General features: G+C 35.6%; 1 protein-coding gene across 1 annotated transcript in view; it reads left to right on the forward strand.

Moving 5' to 3' along the window:
* Positions 1-25,664, forward strand: part of DMD (dystrophin) — a 4,487,195-nt gene that overhangs the window by 1,648,166 nt on the left and 2,813,365 nt on the right. Inside the window, exon 17 of the mRNA XM_053707599.1 lies at positions 876-1,051. Coding sequence (XP_053563574.1) covers positions 876-1,051 — 176 coding nt within the window. The remainder of the gene's footprint in view (positions 1-875; positions 1,052-25,664) is intronic.

The following is a 25,664-nucleotide window of genomic DNA, read 5'->3' on the forward strand; positions in this document are numbered from 1 at the left end:
CAGCTCATGAGCATATCTAGATATGCTTTTCAGCAAAGAATATCAAGAGAATAAAACAAATTAGATAATATAAGTAAATTAGAAAGATTTTTAAAATTGCATTCTCTTTCTAAATCATGAAAGAAAAAGTGTGGGTGTCATGTGCCTTTAATAATAAGGCTCCCCCCCCCAAAATAATAAATGGCCCAGAATGCAGACAGATAGGTTTCCAAACTGGTGATATTCCCTATTCTCTTCTTGATAAATGGGGGCCTATATACACTGTTAATGTATTATGTATTTGCTTGAAATTACTTAATGTATGTGTGTGCTAACCTATCTTGTAGAATTGGAATGTTTTGCTTTGGTTTTTCTTTTCTCTAACATTGCATATTTTAACAACTTCATATTTCTTTAGTGTGAAAAACAGATTTATCTCTTGGTAAAACCAGCAAAGGGATACAAGTCATAGTCAAAATCACAAGCAAAATATTAGTAAATTATGCTGGATTTCACAAAACAATATCCTTTTAAGGTATTTATGGTTAAATATATTAAAATAAATATATTTTAATTGCATAACTTATGCTAGATCACCATTCAAATGCCTATATGTATCATTCTGATCAACTTTACATTGTTTTAAAAGCAACAAATATATATTTTCATTTATGTTGCACTGAATTTAACATTGACATCTCCAGATGTTCTGTTCACAGTATTTAAGTCAGACAAATAATGTGTTTGTGTTTTATATCTATGCTTGGCAGGGCAGTTTATAATCAAACAGAAATCAGGTTCTCATTATTTTCTGTTGACATCCCAAACAGCCTTCTATGAAGTTTTTATTTATTTTTTTGAATAAAATGTGACCTCTGTTTCGATATTTCTTCCAGATTTCACAGGCTGTCACCACCACTCAGACATCACTAACACAGAGAACGGTAATGGAAAGTGTAACTATGGTGACCACCAGAGAGCAAATCCTTGTTAAGCATGCTAAGGACGAACTCCCTCCTCCTCCCCCTCAGAAGAAGAGACAGATCCTTGTGGATACAGAACTTAGAAAAAGGTGAGAAACCTGCAGAGAAAATTCTAGACTCACAAAAAAAGAGGAAATGCATTGAATCAATTTTTTTTTTTAGTAATGTGTGCATTAAATGGCATTTAAACAATTTAGTATGTGTGTGTGCAACTCTTTATATATATATATATATATATATATATATATATATATATATATATATATATATATATATATATGCAGGTGGCCCTCGGTTTACAACGGTTCAATTTGCACCGTTTCAGAATAACAACCTTTTTTTTCATTCATGTGACTGCTATTGAAAAGCATTGAGAAGCAGTGTAATGATTGAAATAGCCAGTAGCTGGAGCTGATCCGCTTGTGTTGCAGCAAAGATGTGCAAGCCAAGCAAGCTGAAATTAATCAGTTTAACCAGACCTGAGCTATCGAGCAGATTTCAAAGGAACAAGATCTTCCTGTCTATAAATCAGTCCAGATTGGAATGCATAGAAATAACTGTTTGCAGAAAAATGCAAGTAAAGTCTGTGCTGTGTGATTATTTTATTAGGTTCATAATGCTGTTTAGCAAATGTTTTTGTTCATTTAACTTAGTTTAATTATATATTCTGTGTTGTGTGATTATTTTATTAGGTGTATAATGTTGTTTAGCATTTAAAGTCTTCATTTCAAAGCTTTAAAAATAATGTATTAGGTGTTACTTATGACAATTTTGAGAGGGGCCTGGAACCTAACTCCCTCACTTCCCATTGACTTACATTATAAACTGGGTTTCAATTTACAACAGTTTCGATTTACAACCATTCCTTCTGGAACCTAACCCCGGCGTAAAATGAGGGCTACTTGTATGTGTATATATATATATATATATATATATATATATATATATATAAACATGTGTGTGTATAGTAAAAAGATCATATTGTAATTTGTATTTATATACTTTTATATACCATTCAAAGGATTTTTGTTAATATATAGTGATATAATACTTGTAAACAACGTGAATTAAGTTAGATTAATTTGAGATTTTATTTTTCTGATTTTTTTTAAAGAAAATACCTAAATTATTGTTTCTTTGACATTTAGAACGTTGAATCATTTGATTGTTATAAAAGCTGGCAAGCAAGACAAAGTTTATGCTCTTGCATGTATTAATTTGGCACTGCTGACAAATGGGCCACTTACATTTTAAAGCCCCCACATCTGGCTTCTGTCTGGAACACAGTGATTTTGATACCTATGTGAAATGAGCCAGTTCATTTGTTAGTAAGCCACATTAAAGTTGACAGATAGGTCAGGAAAGGTTAAAGCTAAATGAGCATGGTAACAACTGCAGTCTCTTATCACTGAAATGTTACCTCCTAATTTAACGTATAAAATGTGATAATTGTAACAAAAAAAAAAAAAACAGGATAAAAATCAGAAACATTCTTCCAGTGTGTTCACTGTCTTAAACAATCTATACTAAAATCCAATAGGAACTATTTTTAGCTCAGATGCACACTAGCACAGTATAGGTCATAATAACCTATTACTGCAATGTCAATAGTTTATTCTTTTATGGCCCTATATTCTACAGACCTAGACTATTGCTTACTAGAAACACATAAGAGTACATTTTAGCATAAGATATTCCAGTTAAATAATGTTTAGTTTCCATGGAAAAGTATAATGTTAGGAGACACTGAAAAATATAGAATTTCTATAACTTAATATGTGGGGGACTTATTGGGGGGCTAACACAGGTAGTGAAGACACAGCACACATAATGGGGTAGATTTATTATCTGGTGAACTGCTTGTGCAATGTTGCCCCCTGCAGATTTGCGGCCGCTAGCCGGAGGTGTCAATCAACCTGAATGTATGAGATCTGGCGGATTGATGTCTGCAGCTTCAGATGCGGCAGACGAGTACCGCTGTTTCTTAACTCCTGTTTCTGGCGAGCCTGAAGGCTCGCGCAGAAACAGCAATGTTAGGAGCCATTTAGTCCTTAATAAATCGGCCCCAATGTATGGAGCACTTTACAGCTCAACAGGGTGCTACCTGTGCATTTAGAGGTCCTCAGCACCCCCATAGAACCGCCACTGCTGAAATCTGTACTGCAGATTTAAAAGTGACTTATTCAAATTATTTGCTGGTGAAGCTGTCTGTAAACTCCATTTTGAGTGAAAACATGAAGATCATAACACTTGCAAAGTAAATATTAATGCACTTTGTGCCCATGCTAGCAAGGTCTTTACCAAACACTAGCAGCAATATAAAATAGGCTGTTTACATCTGATACAGTACCTTTTTTTAGAAGATGAAAATAAAGGGATATAAAATATTACATCATATAAGTGCTCTCCCACATAATATTTTTCTGAGAACATGTGCACTGAGATAAGTCCAATTGATTAAAAAAAATGTATCATTATGCAGCTCAAGATAATGTCTACATAGGTTGTTAATTTTATTGTTAAACTGCAGGCACAAATAGTAATAGTTGTTTGTAACACACATCCTGCCTAAAGTAACTATGCTAAACTTAAAAGATTTATAGGAATGATAAAACAATCTAAACAACTCAGTATATAGGCTAAAGAAAATGTTTGTTTTGGTATTCTACAGTTTCTATTGAGATTTTTTTTTTTCTGGCATTTTTTAAATAAATTCAAAATGTTTAATTTTAGTAAATATGACAAAAGTTCAATTTTAAAGAAAAATACTATTTAATAAATGTTCTAGAATGGAGTAAAGAATTCATTAAATTTGTTAAATAATTTTTAAACTAATGTTTCACAAGCACACTATTTCTTCTTATATTCATATTTCATATTTAAACAAAACTATCCGATCAGCTCATTTTTTTAATCAAAATGATTACAATCTACATTCCAACACAGTAGAGCTTGAAAATTCCCATAATATTTGGCCTCCATTTCACCACATTGGCAATGCTAATGGATGATTATGGATGTCAATCATTAAAAACAATTTGATACATGAAAAAATACAACTGCTCTCCAGGAAACCAAACCACTCATACAATATGTAGTCGCAAACTTGTTTTTGGAAGGATTGTGATTGTCAAAGTTGATGTTTATGTATTGTATGTATGACTTTTCTGATATCTCATCAAATCTATTTCCAGCATGACGATGGTGTTGTCATTATTTTTATGTTATTGTTTGTGATCATTCTGGTGTTGGAGAATGCATATGGAGTCGAGAAACAGCTTATAAATATGTTTGGCAAGATTGGAATCAACCCCATTATCATAAAATAAAGCATTTAGCCACCTAAGTGCAGATGGTAATCAATAGCACAATGTTTTAAGTACATATGATGACCACATGTCATTATCCGAGGAGGATGCTTTAGGAGGTAATTCCCCTCCACCATAAGGTACCAAAACAAGGTACCTAGCTACTAGTTGGAGGGTTCCCAATCATTGGTAAAGTTTGTAGTGGAGAAGTGGCTTAGGGCAAGGCAAAGATGTAGTGAAACAGGCAAGGTCGGCAACAGGCAGGCAATGTGGCACAAAAGTGAGATCCAAGAGAAGAGTTGAGACAGGCAAGAAGTCCGTACACAGTCTTGCAAAGAGGTACAGAATTAGCAGGCAAAAGAGTAGTTAAGTTCAGGCAAAAAGGGTCAGAGGAATAATTCAGCAATACACAGCAAATCACACCCTAGGAGCAATTCCAACAAACAGGAATGGAGGACAGGAAGTGCTGAACATTTATAGCAGTAGCTGATTGCAGATCTACCGCAGCTGCCAGTCAGGTGGAGCCAAAGGGTAAAAAAACAAAACAAAATAACAGGTTAGAAAAATAGAGCAGAAATGAAGGCTAATGAGTGGCTCAGAGATAACTTACTGCAACACAAACCAGCAGTCCTGGGTTCAATACCCACATAGGCCATGACAGAGCCCCCTCCTCACTGACCCCTGTAGGGGTCTAGCATGGCTTTAGATTGGAAGATAGTGAGAAATTCATAGATGAGAGCAAGAGCATAAATATTTCTTGCAAACATCCACAAGCTTTCAGCTATAGGATAGCCTCTCCAGTGTCTGGAGTATATATTAAAGACAGTGCCACATGGAAACCTGGATGGATGCATACAGATTATGGTAGCTTCAAACTATTTTATAAGGACCAATAAATCAGTGTCCCAGCTTACTGGATGGTTGCCTCAGCCTAATGTTCTTAGTAGATAGCAAAACCCTGTTGGCCACAGCCAAAGGATGGACATACCTGTGTCTATGATTGGCAAAGTGTTTATACCTGCCAGCTGCCAGTACGGATTTTCCTCCAATGTCTTTGCAGATTTCAGTAGACATATTACACATTGGAAACATGCATGGATGATAGCCCAATGCTGATTGAAATACTGTAGTGTATGTAGCACCATGCCAACAAGAATGTATAGCTATCTATTATCCAAGAGAGTACATATTTTCCTTCAATGTATTTGTAGATTTTGGGCATGTGTGTGCAGTAGACATATTGCATGTTAAAAACGTACATGGATGATAGCCCAAAGCTGCATGAAAAAGTGTAGTGTGAGTAGCACTATACCAATGAAAATTTATAGCTATCTCCACCAACAGAAGCAGATCACATCTGTTGAAGTGCCAGTCATTTACATAGTTGTGGAGGCATGCTTCTAGAGTCTGATTCATGCACTCTGTCCATCTGTTTGTGCATGGTGAGCAGTAGAGAGTGCTACTGTGACCCCAAGCTTCTTACAGAATGCTTTCCAAATGCAAGACACAAATTTGGAGCCATGTCCTAATACTATGCTGACAGGAATGCCATGTAGTCTAATGATATGTGTGATGAAGAGGGAAGACAAAGTAGTGGCAGATGGAGGGCTAGGAAGTGGAACAAATGGCAAATTTTAGAAAAGGGGTCCACAGTTACCCAAATAGTAGACATGCCAGTGGACTTCGGTAGATCTGTAATAAAAATCATATTGATATGGGTCCATGGCTCTCAAGGAGTTTTCAAAGTTTGTAATAAAGGTAAAGTACAAGGGACCTTATTAACAGCACGTGATGGGCAGGCAGCTACATAATCATAAACATCCTTTTTCATCCCAGTCACCATACATGACACTCAAGGTTTTTTAGAGTGATGAGTACCTGTGGATACCCAGAGAAGACCCCATCATGAGCCCAGAGGAGAAGAGCTTTTCTTAGCCCAGGGTGGCATAAAGCCTACCAGATGGAATAGACAGTCCTTGGGGAAGATGATGTTGTGATTCATAAAGACAATGAAGCAGGGAGGTAGAGATTTGGGACAAAATCTTTTGTTTTGATATAATGAACTGTTCAGATAGTTGCTCTGGAACTGGTGGCAGAAATTGACAAGATAGAGCATCAGCCTTCTTATGTCATGGGACATAGGATACAATTAAGTTAAAACAAAAAAAGAATAGGGACCACCTGGCCTGTCGAGAGTTCAAGTGCCTAGCAGTTTGAAGATAAAGTAGGTTCTTATGATCTGTGAGGATAGTAAATAGCTAAGGGGTGCCCCCCATTAGATGTCACCATTCAGTTAAAGCCAGTTTTATGTCCAACAGTTCTTAGTTACAGATGTTATAGTTCATTTCAGTGTGTGTGGGGGGGTAATTTTGAATAAAAATCCATAGGATAATTTTTTATTTTTAGATACAGGTTGTCTTTGGGACAGTATGGCACCAGCTCCTACCTCAGAAACATCCACTTTTATGATAACCTGTAAATCAGGGTTGGGATGCTGAAGTGCAGGTGCGGAACTAAACATATGTTTAAGATGAGAAAACCTTGAACTGCCTCTGGTGTCCATATTTTTGTCAGGGTTTTTTCCCTGCTTTGTTTGCCATGTGCTGCTGGCAGCCATTTTACTCACCACTCTTTGCTGAGTCTGGTGCAGAGTGTGTGATGCTGCTCATTTGATGCATGCCCTCTTATGGCCAGACTGGTGTACATCATCCGTGTGAGACAGGTTGCAGTCTCAGAATTGTGATGTCATCACTTCTTATTTAAAGGGCCTCTGTTCAGTATGCTTTGCCTTTGCATTGTCTCAGACCTGTTTGTGAGTTCCAGTTCCTGTGTATTATCTGGCTGTCTGACGTCCCTCCTGGTTCCTGATCCCTGGCTTGTTCCTGAATCTGCTGTTCTCCTTGTTCCTAATTCCGGCTCATCTGACTACTCACTTTGGCTCCTGACTTGGCTTGTCTGACTATTTGCTTTGGCTCCTGACTTGGCTCGTCTGACTACCAGCTCTGGCTTTGACTCCTGGCTTGTTGTTTGACTTGTGAACTTTTTATTATTTTTTGTTATTAATAAAGATGTGATTATTTGTGCACTTCTTGTCTCAGTCTGATTCCTGGCACACTGAACATTTTAAATTTTGCCCCTTTTTTTGTTCTGGCTGTGAGAGGTGCGGCAAAGGTGTCAAATTCTTTAATGAAACATCGATAATAAATTGCAAATGCCAAAAAACATTGAGACTTTTTAGAGTATTGGGCTGAGGCCACTGCAGTGCAGCTTAAAGTTTGTGTGAGTCCATAAGAAAACCATCAACACTGATGATATACTTTAGGGCTTGATGAAACATGCATTTTTCAATCTTGGTATATAGGTTTTGGTCTTGCAGATGTTTAAGCACTTTTTGGACGTGGTTCACATGTTCAGAAAAAGATTTGTGAAAAATCAAGATATCACCTAAATAGACTATTATGTATATTAAGTGATTTCTATAGTCATGGAAGATTTCATCCATACATTTTTAGACCAGTGATTTTAAACCACTGTGCCATGGCACACTAGTGTGCCGTGAGAGATCATCAGGTGTGCCACCTTGCAGAAGCCAGTAGCTACTACTACCCTACGCACTCACCCGGATACGCAGGGACTCTCTCAACTCCCACACAGTTCTCCGTAGGGTCGGGGCTCTGCTCCGGAGATTTAACTTGCCTCAGCTGCATTACAAAACATTCCAATCAAGCAGATCTGAGCAAGAGAAGACCTGTCAAGCCAGTGCGCATTTGGGTGGCAGTCCATGTATTTGAAGGCATCTGTTATCTGCTATGATAACCACGAGGACTACTGAGAGATATAATAAAAACATATACGACACTCCAGAGGGTCGGGGCTCCACTACGGAAGTCAAGCAAATAGCTGCAGCCCTTTTTTCTCCCCCCCCCCCCATTGTGGAGGCCTGTTAGTGCCAGGGGAGGACAGCTCACATATCACCGCGACCTACTCTGAGGCCTAGCAGCCTACATTCACTTGTTCCCAAGCTTTAGAACGGGGTAACTGGCCAGGAGGTACATGTTACTTACCAGAGTCTGGATTGATAGCCAACTTGAAGAATAGAGGAGAGTGGGCCGAAGGGGCGGGAACGGCTGCCATTTTCTTTCTGTGTCTGCGGACGTCTTTTGATCAATTGCAGCCTAATCCCACGACAGTTGCAGTTTTACAGATCCACTTACCTCCCCTTCCTGGATTCTCAAGCTCAGGGAGAATTGCCCTGGATATAAATTATATCGTTCCAACATAGAGAAGAAGACATCTGATTTAACTTGGCGAGACCTTTCTGTTTACCATCATATGCATTTTATGCCATTTGCCCTCCTGGCTTAACTTTTGTAATTTTTCAGTTTACTCTCATCATTGCCTGATTGCCAAGCCCTGATGCTCTTTTGTGGGCCCCATATTTATGCTTATCCTACACTGATTGTGAAACTCTTATACTAGAGCCCCCAAGGCTTAGGGACTTAGTAGGATCACTTGGGCCCCAGTAGTTTCTGCTCTTGGGCTCAATACTTGTGCACTGCTTACTGCCCTAACATGCAGAACTGTTACTTGCATGGAACTACTGCATATCACCTAAGAATTTATTTTCATCACTGGTACCCCCCTAATTTATTTTAATCACTGGTACCCCCCTAACAGCCTCAATATGTGGAACTTTTGATTGTTATTATTGTGACTGTAGCTTTGGCAATACAGTTATAGTGACTCTAATGCTAAAAAGCTTAATTGCATTGACTAAATTGTTCATATATATAATATATATATATATATATATATATATAGTATATATATATATATATACAGTATATGTACAGTATATATGTAAAATTTTGGGATGGTGGTGTGCCGCTGGATTTTTTAATGTAAAAAAATGTCCAGTGGCAAAAAAAAGGTTGAAAATCACTGTTTTAGACAACTGCTGGAGCATTACACAGGCCAAATGGCATTACCAGGTAATGGCTGTAACAAGTATTAAGCTGTCTTCCCTAATCTCCCTGCTTGATTCGGATGAAGTTATATGCACCATGCAAATCGAGTTTTGTTAAAACTGAAGCACCCTTAAGTAACTCAAACAGTCCCAAGATCAGAGGTAATGGATACAAATTCTTACTGGTGATTTGATTGATCCCATGATAATCAATGCAATGTTGAAGGCCCCCATTTTTCTTTTCCACAAAAACAGAGCCAGCCCTTGCAGGTGAAGATGAGGGATGGATAAACCCATGCTTAATGATATCCTAGATATATTGCTTCAATGCCCCTTGTACAGGCTGAGAGAGAGGGTAGACTTTTCCTTTGGGAAGTGGTGCTTCAGGCATAAGATTGATTGGTCAGTCATAGCTGTGTTGTGTAGGCAACACTTTTGCCTTCTTTTTGCAGAAAACATCCATATAGTGTGCATATGCTTTGGGCAAGGATGGAATACAGTCATTAGCCAACAGAGGGCTATGAATGAAGCTGAAGTTTTTGCTCTTGTTCAAGCGTTAACATTGCTAGAAGTAATTTTTTTACTTGTAGATTTGTGCTCGTATTATGAGTTGAAAGTAAAAAGTTTCACATTCGCAAAGTCACAGTAACAAACAGACTTTGAGCAGTCACAAACACAAAATCCCATTCCCCCATAGACTTCAATGGAGCTGAAAAAATTGAAAAACACCTAACATTCACAAGTTGCACAAATACAAATGCAGTTATTTAAAAGTGCAACATAAGAAGATAATAGTGCGTGTTTCATAATACAATTTTATGCACATAGCATAATATGTTCTATTTATTCTTTAAGCTATATTTAAATTTATATATATATATCTGATGGATTTTTGCACAAATATATAATTATACTTAAATGTTCAAGAAGATGAAAAAATTGCAGGCAGTACTATTAGAGAGTAGTAAAAATCCAATGTTTTTATTTAGAACATGGTTAAAAAAGAAGAAAAGTTTCCAAAGCACACACCGATGCCAACATACAACCCCAGCACACTGGAGCCGCCTCCAACATGTTTCCTGCTTAGAACAAGCACTTCATCAGGGATAAGCAGCTGAATCCCCTGTGAAAATTGAAACCTTTCATAGTTAACCCCATCCTGCTCAAACATTAATGAGTCAATAGACTCTTTAACATAGATGAAATACTATGCAGCGTTACACTTAGGTAAGGGGTACACATACAAGGTGCAAATATAAAGATTAAAACCTTTCATACAATTGATATTTTTTTACAAGGAAATAAATCGTTCTCAAGTTGTTAAAAAGAAATGAAAAACAAGATTACAAATATATATACTTATAAGCATCATGTTTAAGCACCAATATGTTAGAATATGACATTTATTAGTAAGCAATATTTATTGAAAACATCAACTCTATATTTTAAAATGATATAAGTTAATCTAGGGGGAAGAGCCCAGTGCATTTTAATTAACAATGTAAGAGACAATTTGATATACATATATATGAGAATATTATTATCAAAGGGGAATAAAAACCCACATTGAAGAATATTGGCCCATATATGATAATCACAGAAAATTTAAAATTAAACAACTAACAACAATGTTGTAAGGCTCCCAGGAAATAACAGGATGACATGTCCACTTATTCATATAGATGTTCATATAAATTCCAAATGTCAAGACAAAACAAAATTCTATTCAATGTATATATATATATATATATATATATATATATATATATAATATACAAGAAAACAGCTGGTTCTACACATCAAATCCCATATGAAAACGTATATAGATTGCAATATCAAAGTTGTACTGTATAAGATGTACTCAATTAGACCCCTATAAATAACTTAAGATCCCACATTTCATTAATCCCGTTTGGATAGCCTGTTTGCAGTTTATGTATCCATAAGGCTTCCTTTTTGTTCAGCTTAGCCAATCTATCTCCTCCTGTGATGTGTTTAGGGACCCAATCAATGGCCTGAAATTCAAATAAGTATAAAATATATTTAATTGCTGTATGATCAAATACATATCCGGGCCTATGTTTCGCAAAATGTTTTGCACAGGTTTTTTTAAAATAATTTTATATATATATATATTATATATATAATTAATAATTATATATAGATATATATAGTTATATATAGGAATATCTATTTAAAAATACATAGAACATATTCTGCTATGTGCAGAACAGCTCCCATGCAAGATTAGCAGAAAATGCTTGATTGAGCACACAATCCAGCAACATGTGGGGGGTGGTGATGTTAAATAAATGACATCTAATAATCTAATCTTGCATGGGAGCTTCATATGAACCCGCTACAAGTGGGGCATTCGTGTTGTCTGATTTGAATAGATTGAATGTGTATTACACCCCATCGATATTTCCTGATATTCCTGCATTAGCTGTTGCTTTATGAATAAATGCGAGGGTGTACCCGCTATAGGTGGGACATTTGATCTCCTTACTACAACTTTTGAATGTGTATTACATCCCAGTACAATGTTCAGTACATCATGCGCCAAGGTGAACATGCAGCTTCTACGTTGATTGACAAAGGTGACCCCTCACCAACCTGTGTGAAACATACGGCATCGTTGTGCCAGAAGCCGTTCATAAGTCACAGGCTAATATCCCTTTGTTTGGTGAAGTTTCACTCACAGCAGAGACAAGTGGGCGTGTATGATGATGCCTGAAAACATCGCAAGTTCATTGGACACTACTCCGGTGCAGATCACTCCCACATATGCAAATTAGCCATGCAGTTGCTCAACTAAGAGCACAATGAAGTATAAAGCTTGTGGGTGGGAACGGAACTAGCTGATCAGATTTGCAAGTGATTATCCACAGCTGAACACAGCCTCAATGTCAGCTATGACTTGTATAAATATAACACATTCAGCCAGTAGTTTTATGCTCTCATGGGGAACACCACATAGCTGGTGTGACCACTTTGGATTTACCTTTTGGGACATTTGAAAAAGATGCCAGTTAGGCATTGAAACATCATGTTTTTCCCAAGATTTTAACTTTTGTATTATTAAAAGCTAAATTTTACTTACAAATGACCAGTGAGTGCTGCCTTTTTTGCATAGTATATATATATATATATATATATATATATATATATATATATATATATATATATATATATATACCTGTGTGTGTATAAATATATATAAATATATATATATATATATATATATATATATATAAAATAACACAGTGAATAAACAAAGTTATTCTCTGGAAACAGCTTCGCACACACTGATAGTAATACACTTAAAATAGAAATAAATAATTAAAACAATATATATATATATATATATAAAAAGAAAATAATAGCTTTGAATAGAGTCTTTTCCTCTTGTTATATTGAATGATCCATGAGAAGTGCTGGCTGCTTGTTAAGAACCCCTTAGTTATGCATCCAAGTCCAACAGCAATGATTATCTACAAAAACAAGCGCACAAAAGCACTTCTCATAGTGAAATAAATTTTAAAACATTCACAATAAAAAGTTCATAATTCAAATGTCCCATATCAATGGGTACTCACAAAAGAGCCCTCATTTACATTAATTTATCCTCCATTCATGTGTTCCCTTGCCCTTTTTGCAATTAACTTCACCTATACATTGACATTTATATTTGCCTCCTCCGTAAGATCACGTCTGTACTAAGATGCTTTTAAGTGGCTTAGTTAATAATTTGAATTTAATTTTATTGTATTTATTGTACAAAAATTGTATATAGGAAATTTTTATTGTTTATTCTAGATTGACATTTATGTTCATTATGTCCCTGCTATCAGAAGTGTTCTTATTTAGGAGTAGCTTTTTATAAAAAAAAACTTTTTAAAACCTTATGAATTATGGTAACTACTACAAATTAGATGACTATAGAAATCACTGCTACTCATTGAAGTATCTTTTATATTGCTTCCTTTTTCTGTTATACACATGTCCGGTCTTTAATAATAACTATACATTGCAAATAGTATATTAATATGAATGTTTTTGCAGGATGAATGTATTGATATAAGATGGTTTTAATTTACATCAAGGATGGACAATTTATATAAATAATTTAGCCAGTTAAATATGACTGGTCAGCATCAGCGTGGCGTAGAGGTGGGCGTGCTCTGGCCTGCATTTTAATGTCAGCAGTAAAGTGGGTTGCAAAGGCCTCGGACGAAGCGGATTCCCCATGAAATGCATTAGGCCACACCCGGCAAAATTTGCAAACATTTGTTTGTACTTGCTTCCAGCAATCTGTAAATATACCAATAGGCGAACGAACTATACACAGAGCTGGTATTGCTATTGGGATACAGCATTGATACAGAAGTGGTGTTTACTCCTGTCTATGAACACTGTCTGCAACACGAACAAGGGGTTACATCTTTAATCCATTAACCAATGCCTGTACCTTACCTCATTTGATTTAGGGCTCTTTGTGATCTATCTATATACCATATATATGGGACATTTGAATTATTAACTTTTTATTGTGAATGTATTAAAATGTATTGCACTATGAGAAGTGCTTTTGTGCACTTGTTTTTGTAGCTAATTATATATATATATATATATATATATATATATATATATATATATATATATTGTCAGGGTGCCAGGAATCAGACTGAGGCGAGAAGTGCAAAAATAATCACACCTTTATTAATAACAAAAAATAATACAAGTCCACAAGTCAAACATCAAGCCAGGAGTCTAACCAGAGCTGGTAGTCAGACGAGCCAAGTCAGGAGCCAAAGCGAATAGTCAGACGAGCCAAGTCAGGAGCCAAAGCGAATAGTCAGACGAGCCGAGTCAGGAGCCAAAGCGAGTAGTCAGACGAGCCAATTCAGGAACAAGGAGAACAGCAGACTCAAGAATAAGCCAGGGATCAGGAACCAGGAGGGACGTCAGACAGCCAGGTAATACACAGGAACTGGAACACAGGAACTCACAAAAAGGTCTGAGACAATGCAAGGGCAAAGCATACTGAACATACTTAAATAATAAGTGATGACATCACAATACTGAGACTGAAACCTGTCTCACACGGATGATGTACACCAGTCCGGCTATAAGAGGGCGTGCAGGAAATAAGCAGCATCAGACACTCTGCACCAGATTCAATAAGAGGTGAGTAAAATGGCTGCCAGTAGCACATGGCAAACAAAGCAGGCAAAAAACCCTGACATATATATATATATATATATATATATATATATATATATATATATATATATAAAGATACAAAAGTAACTCAGGCACCTCCAGTAGAATTAGATAAAACGAAAGCTTTATTGAAATCCAAGTGGTAAAAACAGACGTAAAGCTTAGTCTTTGCTGACACAGCCTTAATTCTTAACATACAGTGAATAAGGACTGTTGGGTTCCTGCTGCAGACATGTTTCGTGCTAGGATAGCACTTGTTCACTGCTTACAGGATACCCAAACTCCTCCATGTTTAAATAGGGAATTTCTTAAAGGGACATGTATAATAATTCAATCATCCTAATTGTTAATTATTTCCTTATTGATTTTTACAATTCTATGTGAGCTTGGATACCAAAGTTTTGATACACTATCTCTAATTACTACTATTAAATTTTAACTTATAAATTATCAAATTTTGTTAAGATTTAGTAAACACAGTATTATCAAAGAGAATTATTTTTATGTATTTAGCAATATTATATTTAATACAAACTGTTATTCAACATATTGTTTCCAAAAAATATATTGCTAATTCTCTCAGCAATGGTACCATGCATGGTTTAAAACCCTATTTACATAGTTATTCACCTCTTTAATCTGCACTTTATAGTCATACCTACTTTATTTAGAGACACCTAAATCAATGAAATGGGGATTCATTTAGAGGAATTTTTTAGAAATTGAATTTAAGATTATAGTTAAATTAGGAAGATTTAGGTAGAATTAAAGGGGTATATATTAGGTTAGACACATAAATCAATGTCTCTTCTAAAATTCAACCCATTGGGGATAGAGGTACCAGCTGTAAAAATCCAAAAGACCTCTCTTAGGTCAAAGAATACCAAGAGGGCTACGAGTACGCAAATTTCCATCATTCAGAGTACTAAACACAGAATTCATAAGTAAATGGAATAATATCTTGGATACTTGCTCCTTTGCGCTCATTGAGCTCCTTATTGAGTTCAAACAGACTCAAAGAAAGGATTTACTGGAAGAAATGAAATCTGTACAAGAAAAATTAAAAGATATGCAACAAGATCCTGAGTTTAAACTCTATGATAAGAAATTTGAACAGAGTATGAGAACATTCCGCCAGGAATTATGGGAGTTTAAATCCAGAAAGATGAATCGGGATAAACAAGATTATGAACATCAAAATGTATACAGATGGGACAATGTGGACAACTTTGGAAGAGAACCCAAAAGTGGAAGAAGATGGTTTAGAAATCGAAATAAAAAGATCAAGCATGTCACGTTCTCTGATACAGAATATGAAGTGGAGTCATCTGAAGGGGAAACAAACACAGAGGAAGAAGAACCAACAGTATTGCAGGCCACATTTGAAGAACCAAAAGAAACACAGTCAAAAAATGGACAGACAGGGACACTGAATCCAGGAAGAAAAAAATACACAGAGGAAAGAGGGGGAAAGGAAAAAGAAGAAAAGGAGAAATTGGCACCCAAGAAACAACAAAAGAAGAAGAAAGAACAACAGAGGGTCTATCCAACGAGATCAGAAGTTCACAGAAAGAAATATGCATGAATAATAATGATGTGATAAACCTATCTGATGTGTCACTTACAAATGAAGAAATGAGAGTTTTGTCAAAAGGTCTCGGCTTTGTGCCTACACAGCATTTTAATTTATTCAACACAGTGCTAGATGTAAATCGCTTTGTTAGAAAACTGATGCTGCGGAAACATTTCGCAAATGCTGTGGAGGCACAAAGAGAGACAGGAGTAGTAAGTACATCTACTGAGGAAGGTTTAACCTTCTCTGAAGAGTGTTCAATAGTAGATTTACAGGAATTATCAGAAATAGGTATAGAACAACAATATATTACAAAAAGAGATCTAGATTTTTCTAAATTTAGAAAAAAGAGTAATTTTTACCCTGTGAATTCCAGAACACATCCTGTAGAGACCTTTCAAAAAGTGGTAGAAGGACAGCTTAGGGAACTTAGTGAAAACTCAAAAAAAACTAAACACAACATGACAATTAAAGAGAAAGAGGCATTACATAATATCTCTAGCAATGATAAAATCATAATTCGACCCTCAGATAAGGGCGGAAATGTCGTAATATTAAATAGATCAGATTATATAGCTGAGGCAAAACGACAGCTACAGGATGTCGAGGTATATAGCCGGCTAAAGGAAAATCCATCTATCAAGTACAAGGAAATCCTGAGTAAAATTGTTAATAGGGCAAGAAATAATAATGTAATAACAGCAACAATGGTGGAAGCATTATTACCGGAGAATACCACTATCCCAATATACCATTACTTCCCCAAAATCCACAAAAGCATGAGCAATCCACCTGGGCGCCCCATTATTGCGGGCATTAACTCACTTAACGAGCCCCTGTCAGATCTCATGGATACCTATCTGCAACCCCTAGTTAACAAATTGCCTAGCTACATTAGGGATACCACAGACCTATTGTTGAAATTGAGACATATAAAATGGAAAGAGAGCTATAGGTTCTTAGTGACAGATGTAACCTCTCTATATACCTCTATAAATCATGAACAAGGGCTTAAAGCTATAGAGTATATGTTAACAAGCCAAAGCAATTATGATGACAACACTAAACAATTTATTATATACTCAATTGAATATTTGCTGACACACAATTTTTTTATGTTTGAGGGGAGCTTCTATCTCTAGAGGCGTGGAACCGCCATGGGGGCAAAGTTTGCCCCCTGCTATGCCAATCTCTTTATGGGATGGTGGGAGCGGTTCCACGTCTTTGGAGATGGTAACCCCCTCAAGCAAAATGTCATACTATATGCTAGGTATATAGATGACCTGATTTTTATCATTGACAGCGATGAAAAAGGAGTTGAGAATTTTTGTGATTATCTAAATATGAATCATTGTGATATAAAATTTGTAGGGGAACAAAACACAACACAAATAAGTTTCTTAGATATAGACATCTTTGTGAGGTCAGGCTCTCTAGAAACTAGATTATATAGGAAACAAACATCAGGTAACACTACTCTAGAATTCAACTCTTGTCATCCAAGACATACAATACATGGTATACCAAAAGGGCAGTACATTCGAGCTAAGCGTAACTGCTCTAGTCTTGAAGACTATAACAAACAGGCAGACATTATAACCGAAAGATTAATGGCCAGGGGCTATGAGAATAGTATACTGAAAAAAGCCCGTAATGAGGTTGATCTGATGTCCAGAGATATGTTATTAGTGTACAAAGCTAAACGTAGTAACACTGATAATAAAAAATGCAAGCCAAAATTTATTACAACATATAGTATGGAATATCCTGAAATATGTAAAATTATTAGACGCAATATTCCAATACTACAAACGGATCCAGGACTAAAAGACATTGTCAGAGAGGGATGTGATTGTGTTTCAAGAAAGGGGAAAACAATTGGAAATTATGTGTCACCTTCAGATTGCACAAGGAAATCAGGCAATACTTGTTGGTTACAGTGACGAAAAGGTTTTTTTTAAATGCAGAAAGAAAATTTGTAAGACCTGTGACTATGTAACGGAGGGTGACACATTTATTTCAACTACCACAAATAAAACACATAAGATAAACTTTTATCTTAGTTGTACTACAAATCATGTAGTTTACATGTTGACCTGTAGGGGGTGCCAAAAACAGTATATTGGGAAAACTAAAAGATCCTTAAAGGATAGATTTTTGGCACATCTAAGATCTATTGAAGATCCTGAATCTGACACCCCAATTGCACGGCACTTTAGAGATAACCATAATTCAGATATAAAATTATTATCAGTTCAAGCAATAGACCATGTTCCACAATGGAGGAGAGGGGGTAGTAGGGAGGAGAAACTGGACCTAAGAGAGGTCTTTTGGATTTTTACAGCTGGTACCTCTATCCCCAATGGGTTGAATTTTAGAAGAGACATTGATTTATGTGTCTAACCTAATATATACCCCTTTAATTCTACCTAAATCTTCCTAATTTAACTATAATCTTAAATTCAATTTCTAAAAAATTCCTCTAAATGAATCCCCATTTCATTGATTTAGGTGTCTCTAAATAAAGTAGGTATGACTATAAAGTGCAGATTAAAGAGGTGAATAACTATGTAAATAGGGTTTTAAACCATGCATGGTACCATTGCTGAGAGAATTAGCAATATATTTTTTGGAAACAATATGTTGAATAACAGTTTGTATTAAATATAATATTGCTAAATACATAAAAATAATTCTCTTTGATAATACTGTGTTTACTAAATCTTAACAAAATTTGATAATTTATAAGTTAAAATTTAATAGTAGTAATTAGAGATAGTGTATCAAAACTTTGGTATCCAAGCTCACATAGAATTGTAAAAATCAATAAGGAAATAATTAACAATTAGGATGATTGAATTATTATACATGTCCCTTTAAGAAATTCCCTATTTAAACATGGAGGAGTTTGGGTATCCTGTAAGCAGTGAACAAGTGCTATCCTAGCACGAAACATGTCTGCAGCAGGAACCCAACAGTCCTTATTCACTGTATGTTAAGAATTAAGGCTGTGTCAGCAAAGACTAAGCTTTACGTCTGTTTTTACCACTTGGATTTCAATAAAGCTTTCGTTTTATCTAATTCTACTGGAGGTGCCTGAGTTACTTTTGTATCTTTCTACATACCTATACTGTGGGACAAGCAGTAACTACTCGGCAGCATATCCAGCAGATTTGGTGACGTCATTCCTCCCCCCCCTTGGAGCTCCGAGAAGTGCCGTAAGAGAGCGTGCAGCGTGTAAGGAGGAGGTGATAGAGCGCGACGCTGCAATTGTTGTGGAGTATATATATATATATATATATATATATATATACACGAATATATGTGTTTATGTATATATGACTTTAAATACATATTCACACATGTAAATACATATGTTCAGACATATATACATACACATACATATTTAGACTTGTATATGTATATATCTTTATGTTAAAGCCTTTTGATTGCCTGAGATCTCATAAATTTATAACTTTTTTATGCAATATTTTTTTTAAATAATTGTTAGATAGTGTTATTATGAGTGTAACTGCACTTTGTAATGAATTTTGATGTATTATCCATAACTCTGAGGTTGTAATATTCATTCTTGCTTAAATTGGGATTGTGCTCATACTTTCACATTTACTTTTAACTTGTAATACGAGCGGAATTTAACTTGTGTGCAAACGGCCTTAAAAACCTGATATTGTTTGCACGCAAGCAATAGTGATCCACCCGTAATCTATCCCAGAGAGTTGCATCGCTTGTAGGCAAGTGAATGCAGGACACAAAACAGTCTGACCACCTGTAGTCTATTCAAAGCTTGGGTTATGTTGCTGCAACCAAAAAAAATCCTAGAATAACTGAGCAGAAGGGAGAGAGTCTACCTTCTCTACATGCAGTAGCCCAATCTGTAAGGTTTCAGGTGCAGACTCGAACTCTATGATGCCTGTTTCTAATGGCTGACCACATAGAATGGTTACACAGTTGGGTCTTTGCTTTTGAAGATAAGGGATGTGATATTTCTTAGCAAATTCAAAGTCTAGGAAGTTACCTGCAGCTCCTGAGTCCACAAATTATTTGCAAGCCAAAGAGGTTCTTTCAAGAAGGAAGAGTGCTGGAGCTAGGATTTTTGTCTAGGAATCATTTATAAGCTCTTACCCAGCTCCTAGGACATTAATTAGACCTTCCCTTTTACTAGATGAGTAGGGCAGGATTTAACCAAATACCCTTTCTGGCCACAGTATTCTCCTTCTCAGTTTCTCTGCCTAAGTAAGACTAAGGTGGTTAATACCCATAGGCTCTGCTGCAGGTTCAGACTGTACTCCAGGTAAAGCTTTCAGAGGAGATTGTAAGCAGGGAGCCAGACGAGAAGTTGGACGAATTACTCTATGTGCTCATTCGCCGTCCTGCATTCTTTCATAATATCTGACATCAAGTCGGATGCATAACTCAATATAAACCTCAAGATCTTCTGGAAGATCCTTGTAGACAAATTAATCTTTTATATTTGTTCTGACAGACCCTAGCCAAAAGCTGCTCATAATGCCTCTGAATCCCAACTTGTCTCTGCTGACAGAGTGCGGAACTCAACAGCATACTGTGCCAACGTTTGTTTGCCCTGTGGATATCCAGGAAAAAGCACTCAGATGCAGCAGTCCTGCCAAATTTAACAAAAACAGTCATATGACAATAGGAACTTTTCAGCATTTTGTAAGAGTGGGTCATTATGCTTCAAATAAGACAAGACCCAGGCTAGGGCCTTCCCTTTAAGAAGCAATAGTTAGTCACCTTAGCATCAGAGGAGGAAAAGGTCTCAGTATGATTTCTAAAATGTAGATGACACACATTCAGAAAGCCTCTTCAGTCATCAAGTTCACCCCCAAATTGTTAAGGCAAAGGTAGTTTAGGAGGCACAAAGACAGCAGGCGGCAACACAGGAGCTGGAACTGGTTCTGGAGACTGAACAAGGGTAATACGGTTATGCAGTAAGATTTTAATCATATTTGTGAGTTCATCCAGCTTGACATCCAGGGTAGTGAGACGTGTCTCATGGGATCCAAGTTGCTGCCCCTGAAGCGAAATGGCCTTCACAAACTCAGCCATATCCACAGATATTGTGGCCTGTTTGTAATGTAAGGATAAGTGTCTGAGGGTAAGACAAAGATGTAGTGTAACAGGCAAGGTCAGCAACAGACAGGCAATGAGGCAAAAAAGGGAAATCCAAGAGTGTAGTCGAGACAGGCAGGATACACAATCTGGCAATTCGGTACAGAGTCAGAAGGCAAGAGAGTAATCAAGTCATGCAAAAATGGTCAGTGGAAAACTTCAGCAATACACAGTAAAGCACACCCTAGGAGCAAGTCCAACAAGCAGGCATAGAGGACAGGAAGTGCTGAGTATTTTTAGCAGTATCTGATTCTACCACAGCTGGCTGGCAGGCAGGTGGAGCCAAAGAGTAAAAAAAAAAAAAAAAGAACAGGTTAGAAAAATAGTGCAGAATATAAGGCTAACCTGTGATTAAAAGGTAATTTACTGCATCGCAAACCAGCAGTCTTGGGTTCAATACCCACATAGGCTTTGACACCCTCATTGCACTTAACAGGGAATACAAAAGGCATTGCTGGGGAAATCCAGAGATGCAGATAATAGCATCATACATGCTATATATAGGTGTGGTGATGTCACCTCACCCCAGAAAAATGCAGGCTGCTGACCTTAAACTCCTCTATCTCAGTTCCCCTAAAGGGACATGAAACCCATTTAGATAGATCATGCAGTTTTAAAAAAACTTTCTAATTTACTTCTATTAAAAATGTGTCTTTGTTTTCTTGGTATCTTTTGTTGAAAAGCAGGGACTTAAGCTCAGCAGCGTGCATATGTCTGGAAGCAGTTTTGCAAGAATGGTATACATTTGCAAGAGCACTAGTTCCTCTCATGTAGTGCTCCAAAAACCTACCATAGCATCGTTTCAACAAAGACTACAATGTGAACTAAGCATAATGGATCTTTTTTTTTTAATTATATGCTGTGTCTGAATCACACAAAAAAAAGTTTAGGTTTCATATCCTTTATCCCTTTAAGCCTTTAAAAGCCACAAGACCCACTGTTTGAAAGGCAATTGCCTGCTCTTTTGAACAACATGTGTTTTAGGAACACAATACAATCATGTGGCACAAATAAATGTGAATTTAATTGAATATATATATATATATATATATATATATATATATATATATATATATATATATACACACATATATATATATTGTCAATTAGCCAGTAGCCCAGCACTCCAACCTTGGTGGTGTGTTGCTGACCTGGGTGCAATCCTCAAAGAAACTTGTATAAATGTGTATAAAGAAGGGTACTCTCAGGATTTTTATTTAGACTGTGAATATATTTATTCTGACAATATAAACATTTCATTTGTAGAGGATCATTGTCGACGTTTCGGCTCCTATATGAGCCTTCTTCAAGACAAAATGTATCATTAGTCGTCTGTTGAGCCATACTCCCAAACAAGAAAATGAGCACCTATACCCAAGTACCCAAAGATCCTTATTTATATGGAAAAAAAACACTATAGGGTTTAGAGAACACCCACCAACAACTGTTTACAACCTTGTTTGTTAACATTTTTAAAAAAATATATATATTTTTTAATTTCTTTCTGTTTTCACATGTCATGATATGTACATAAAATACTGTTATAGTTTCAATCTACTGAAAAAAAATATATAGTATGTGTGGGTTTCTCAATGAAAAAAAAAAATTCCTACAGAAGGGCTTAAATGTGAACAGCATGTAAAACTCAAAAACAGCTCAGCACAGGGGTGTAAATGGCTCAATAGTTAAGTTGTTAAGTTGTTTATCCAGATTCTAAACCATATTGTTATGGCACTATTTCTTTTATTGAAACCATTTAATTTATTACAGATTCAAAATATTTAATGAAAGCCTTAATACATATGGACACCAGTTAACTTTCTTATATGCTTATAATAATCAGTTGTAAATGTCTAATATATTTGGGTATATTTATTTCCCCAGTACATTTGATTTTTATAAGTGCAGTACAAAAAAATAATATATATATATATATCCCTTCATTTTTATCACATTTTGAATATCTTTTTTATTTAAAGGCTTTATTGAAATCCCTATTAACTTGTGTTATCAAATTTGACAATATAAAAACAAATTACATTTGAAATAAAAACAAATTGGAATTTGAAAGCAATAAAACAATACAATGTAGTTAAACAGACCAAAAACTAGCTAAAATTATAAGGGCCAGTGGTATCACTGTATTTTCAAGCATGTTTTACATATAAAATACACATACTGTCTGGCTAAAATTCTACAACAAATAAACGGTCTGTGCATCTGACTGAGACATTGACCTTCTACAGGCAATGAACTGTAAGTCAGGACAAGCTCTAGTTTGACATTTATGCAAAACACAGAGATGGATTATCTGAAATGACAAGTTATTGCAACGTGCAAGCAGGACACTAGTTTTACAATAAAATAATGTTGCACATTAATACATTTTGACAGCCCACTCTGCTTGTTTCATTCTAACACAATGTGATTTTGAAACAGTGATTTGTGTTTCCATAGAAAATATGTCTTCATTTTCATTGTTATATATATATATTTTTTCATCTTTATTTATGATCTAAAAGTATAAATACAGAGCCTCTCAATTGGGCTTACCTTTCATCTCACAGGGTGTTTACCAAATAAAAACAAAAAAACAAAAGTTAAGCAGCCTCTCATCTGGCCATCATTTCACCTCGCAGGGTGTTTTACAAATTCCAACCATAATTAACAGAAAGCCCTTTGTAAAATAACCATACAGATTACTTTCTATCAGTCATTACTCAGTGTAATATAAACCATCCTGTATTCCGTTCTTACATTTTTGGTGTTTTGATCCCACATAAACCCGTACCCATAACTAAAACAACAACAACAACAAACAAATGTTTGCCATTCCCACTCGCCCTCTATTTTGACTCAGGCTTTAAGCTTCTACTATATTCCTGAAGGGATACCAGAACTGGAGGGTATCTGAAAGTGAGTGTATAATTTTCCCCATTTATTCATATATTCTATACTTGCATGCTCATTAAGATCTTGTATATCAAATTGTTCAATAATTGCCTGTTTTATCACAAAATTATTCCATTCTGCGAAATTAAGTTTTTTGCTATTCTTCCAATTTTTAAAGATTATACTCCTGGTCGCTAATACTGAAATGTTTATTAGTTTCCAATCTCTCCCCAATTCTTTAGTCCTTAAAAGGATCAGCATTTGTTCTAGCTCAATATTACTAGGTCTCTTTCAAATCTTATCTAGCCAATATTTAATTTTAAGCCAGAATTGTCTGATTAAGGGCATTCCCAAATCATATGTATCAGATCAGCTGCACGTTTACTACATTTTGAACATTTACTAAACTGTGTATTGCCCCATTCTGCTCCCTTCTTAGAGGTATAATAAATTCTATATAATAGGTTCAAGTGCGCCTCTCTCCAGGTTTCAGGGAGATTGAATCCCTTATCTTTTCAAAAGGTTCATCCATTCCTGTAATGTAAGGTCTCCATTTAACAGTTAAATTATCTAAATTATTTTGACCTTCATGGGCAGAGATAAGTTTGTACCATGGTGAGATTGAATATATTCCCTGCTTAACCGTTTTTAACCATGGTTCAATCTTCTCCCATTCCCAGTTCCATCCATTTTCCCTAATAAGTTGATTCGCATAATACCTAACCTGGAGATAAGCATAAAAATCTTTATTATTTATTAGGAAATCATTTTTCAATTAATCAAATGTTTTAACGATCTTCCTTTCCATGTCTAGTGTTTGATGTATAAATGTCAACGCTTTTACATCCCAGTTTTGAAATAGGGATGAATTAAAGCCCATTGGAAATGCCAAGTTATTCTGTATTAACAGATATTTGGACATACCATATTCTACTCCTAGTTTCTTACAGAATTTTTGCCACGCTATTATGGGGTTAGCCATAGTTTTTGTATTTTTAATATTTGCCAGGAGTTTTTGCCACAGACTATGTATAATATTCAGTAAATTATGCGGCTTAAAGAAAAAAAAAATCAACTTCTGGTATCATATAATACGTAACACCTGTTATCCACTCCACCACTATTCTACTTAGCATTACCCAGTTCTATTTTATTATACATTTAATATTTATATAGTATGTTATTTATTAGTATTTATTTTTTATTAGTATATAGATAACCATAAAAAATAGATATGTGTTTTGTATTGGATTCATGGCTAGGTCACTTTATTTTTTATTTAACTCCACCATGGTGAATTAAAGTTATGCAATGTTTGACTGGTATTTTGCTGATAAGTGCATGTTTTACTTATTACTTTGAAAAAGCTATAATGGCGAAACGCATCAGTGACATTTGCTTTATTTCTTACTAGATTTTAATAGCATAATGGGATCTTAATATTTATAACACATTATCATATGGGGGCATAAGCATGTGCAGTAGTTTTGGCAGTGCTTTATTTAGTTTAATAGGGTTCTACTGGCTATTCTAACTTAGGGCATAGTATATAAAAGGGGACATAGTAAACCCCTATATGTCAC

This window comes from Bombina bombina, chromosome 3 (genome assembly GCF_027579735.1).
Source record: "Bombina bombina isolate aBomBom1 chromosome 3, aBomBom1.pri, whole genome shotgun sequence".
In the NCBI taxonomy this organism is placed as follows: Eukaryota; Metazoa; Chordata; class Amphibia; order Anura; family Bombinatoridae; genus Bombina; species Bombina bombina.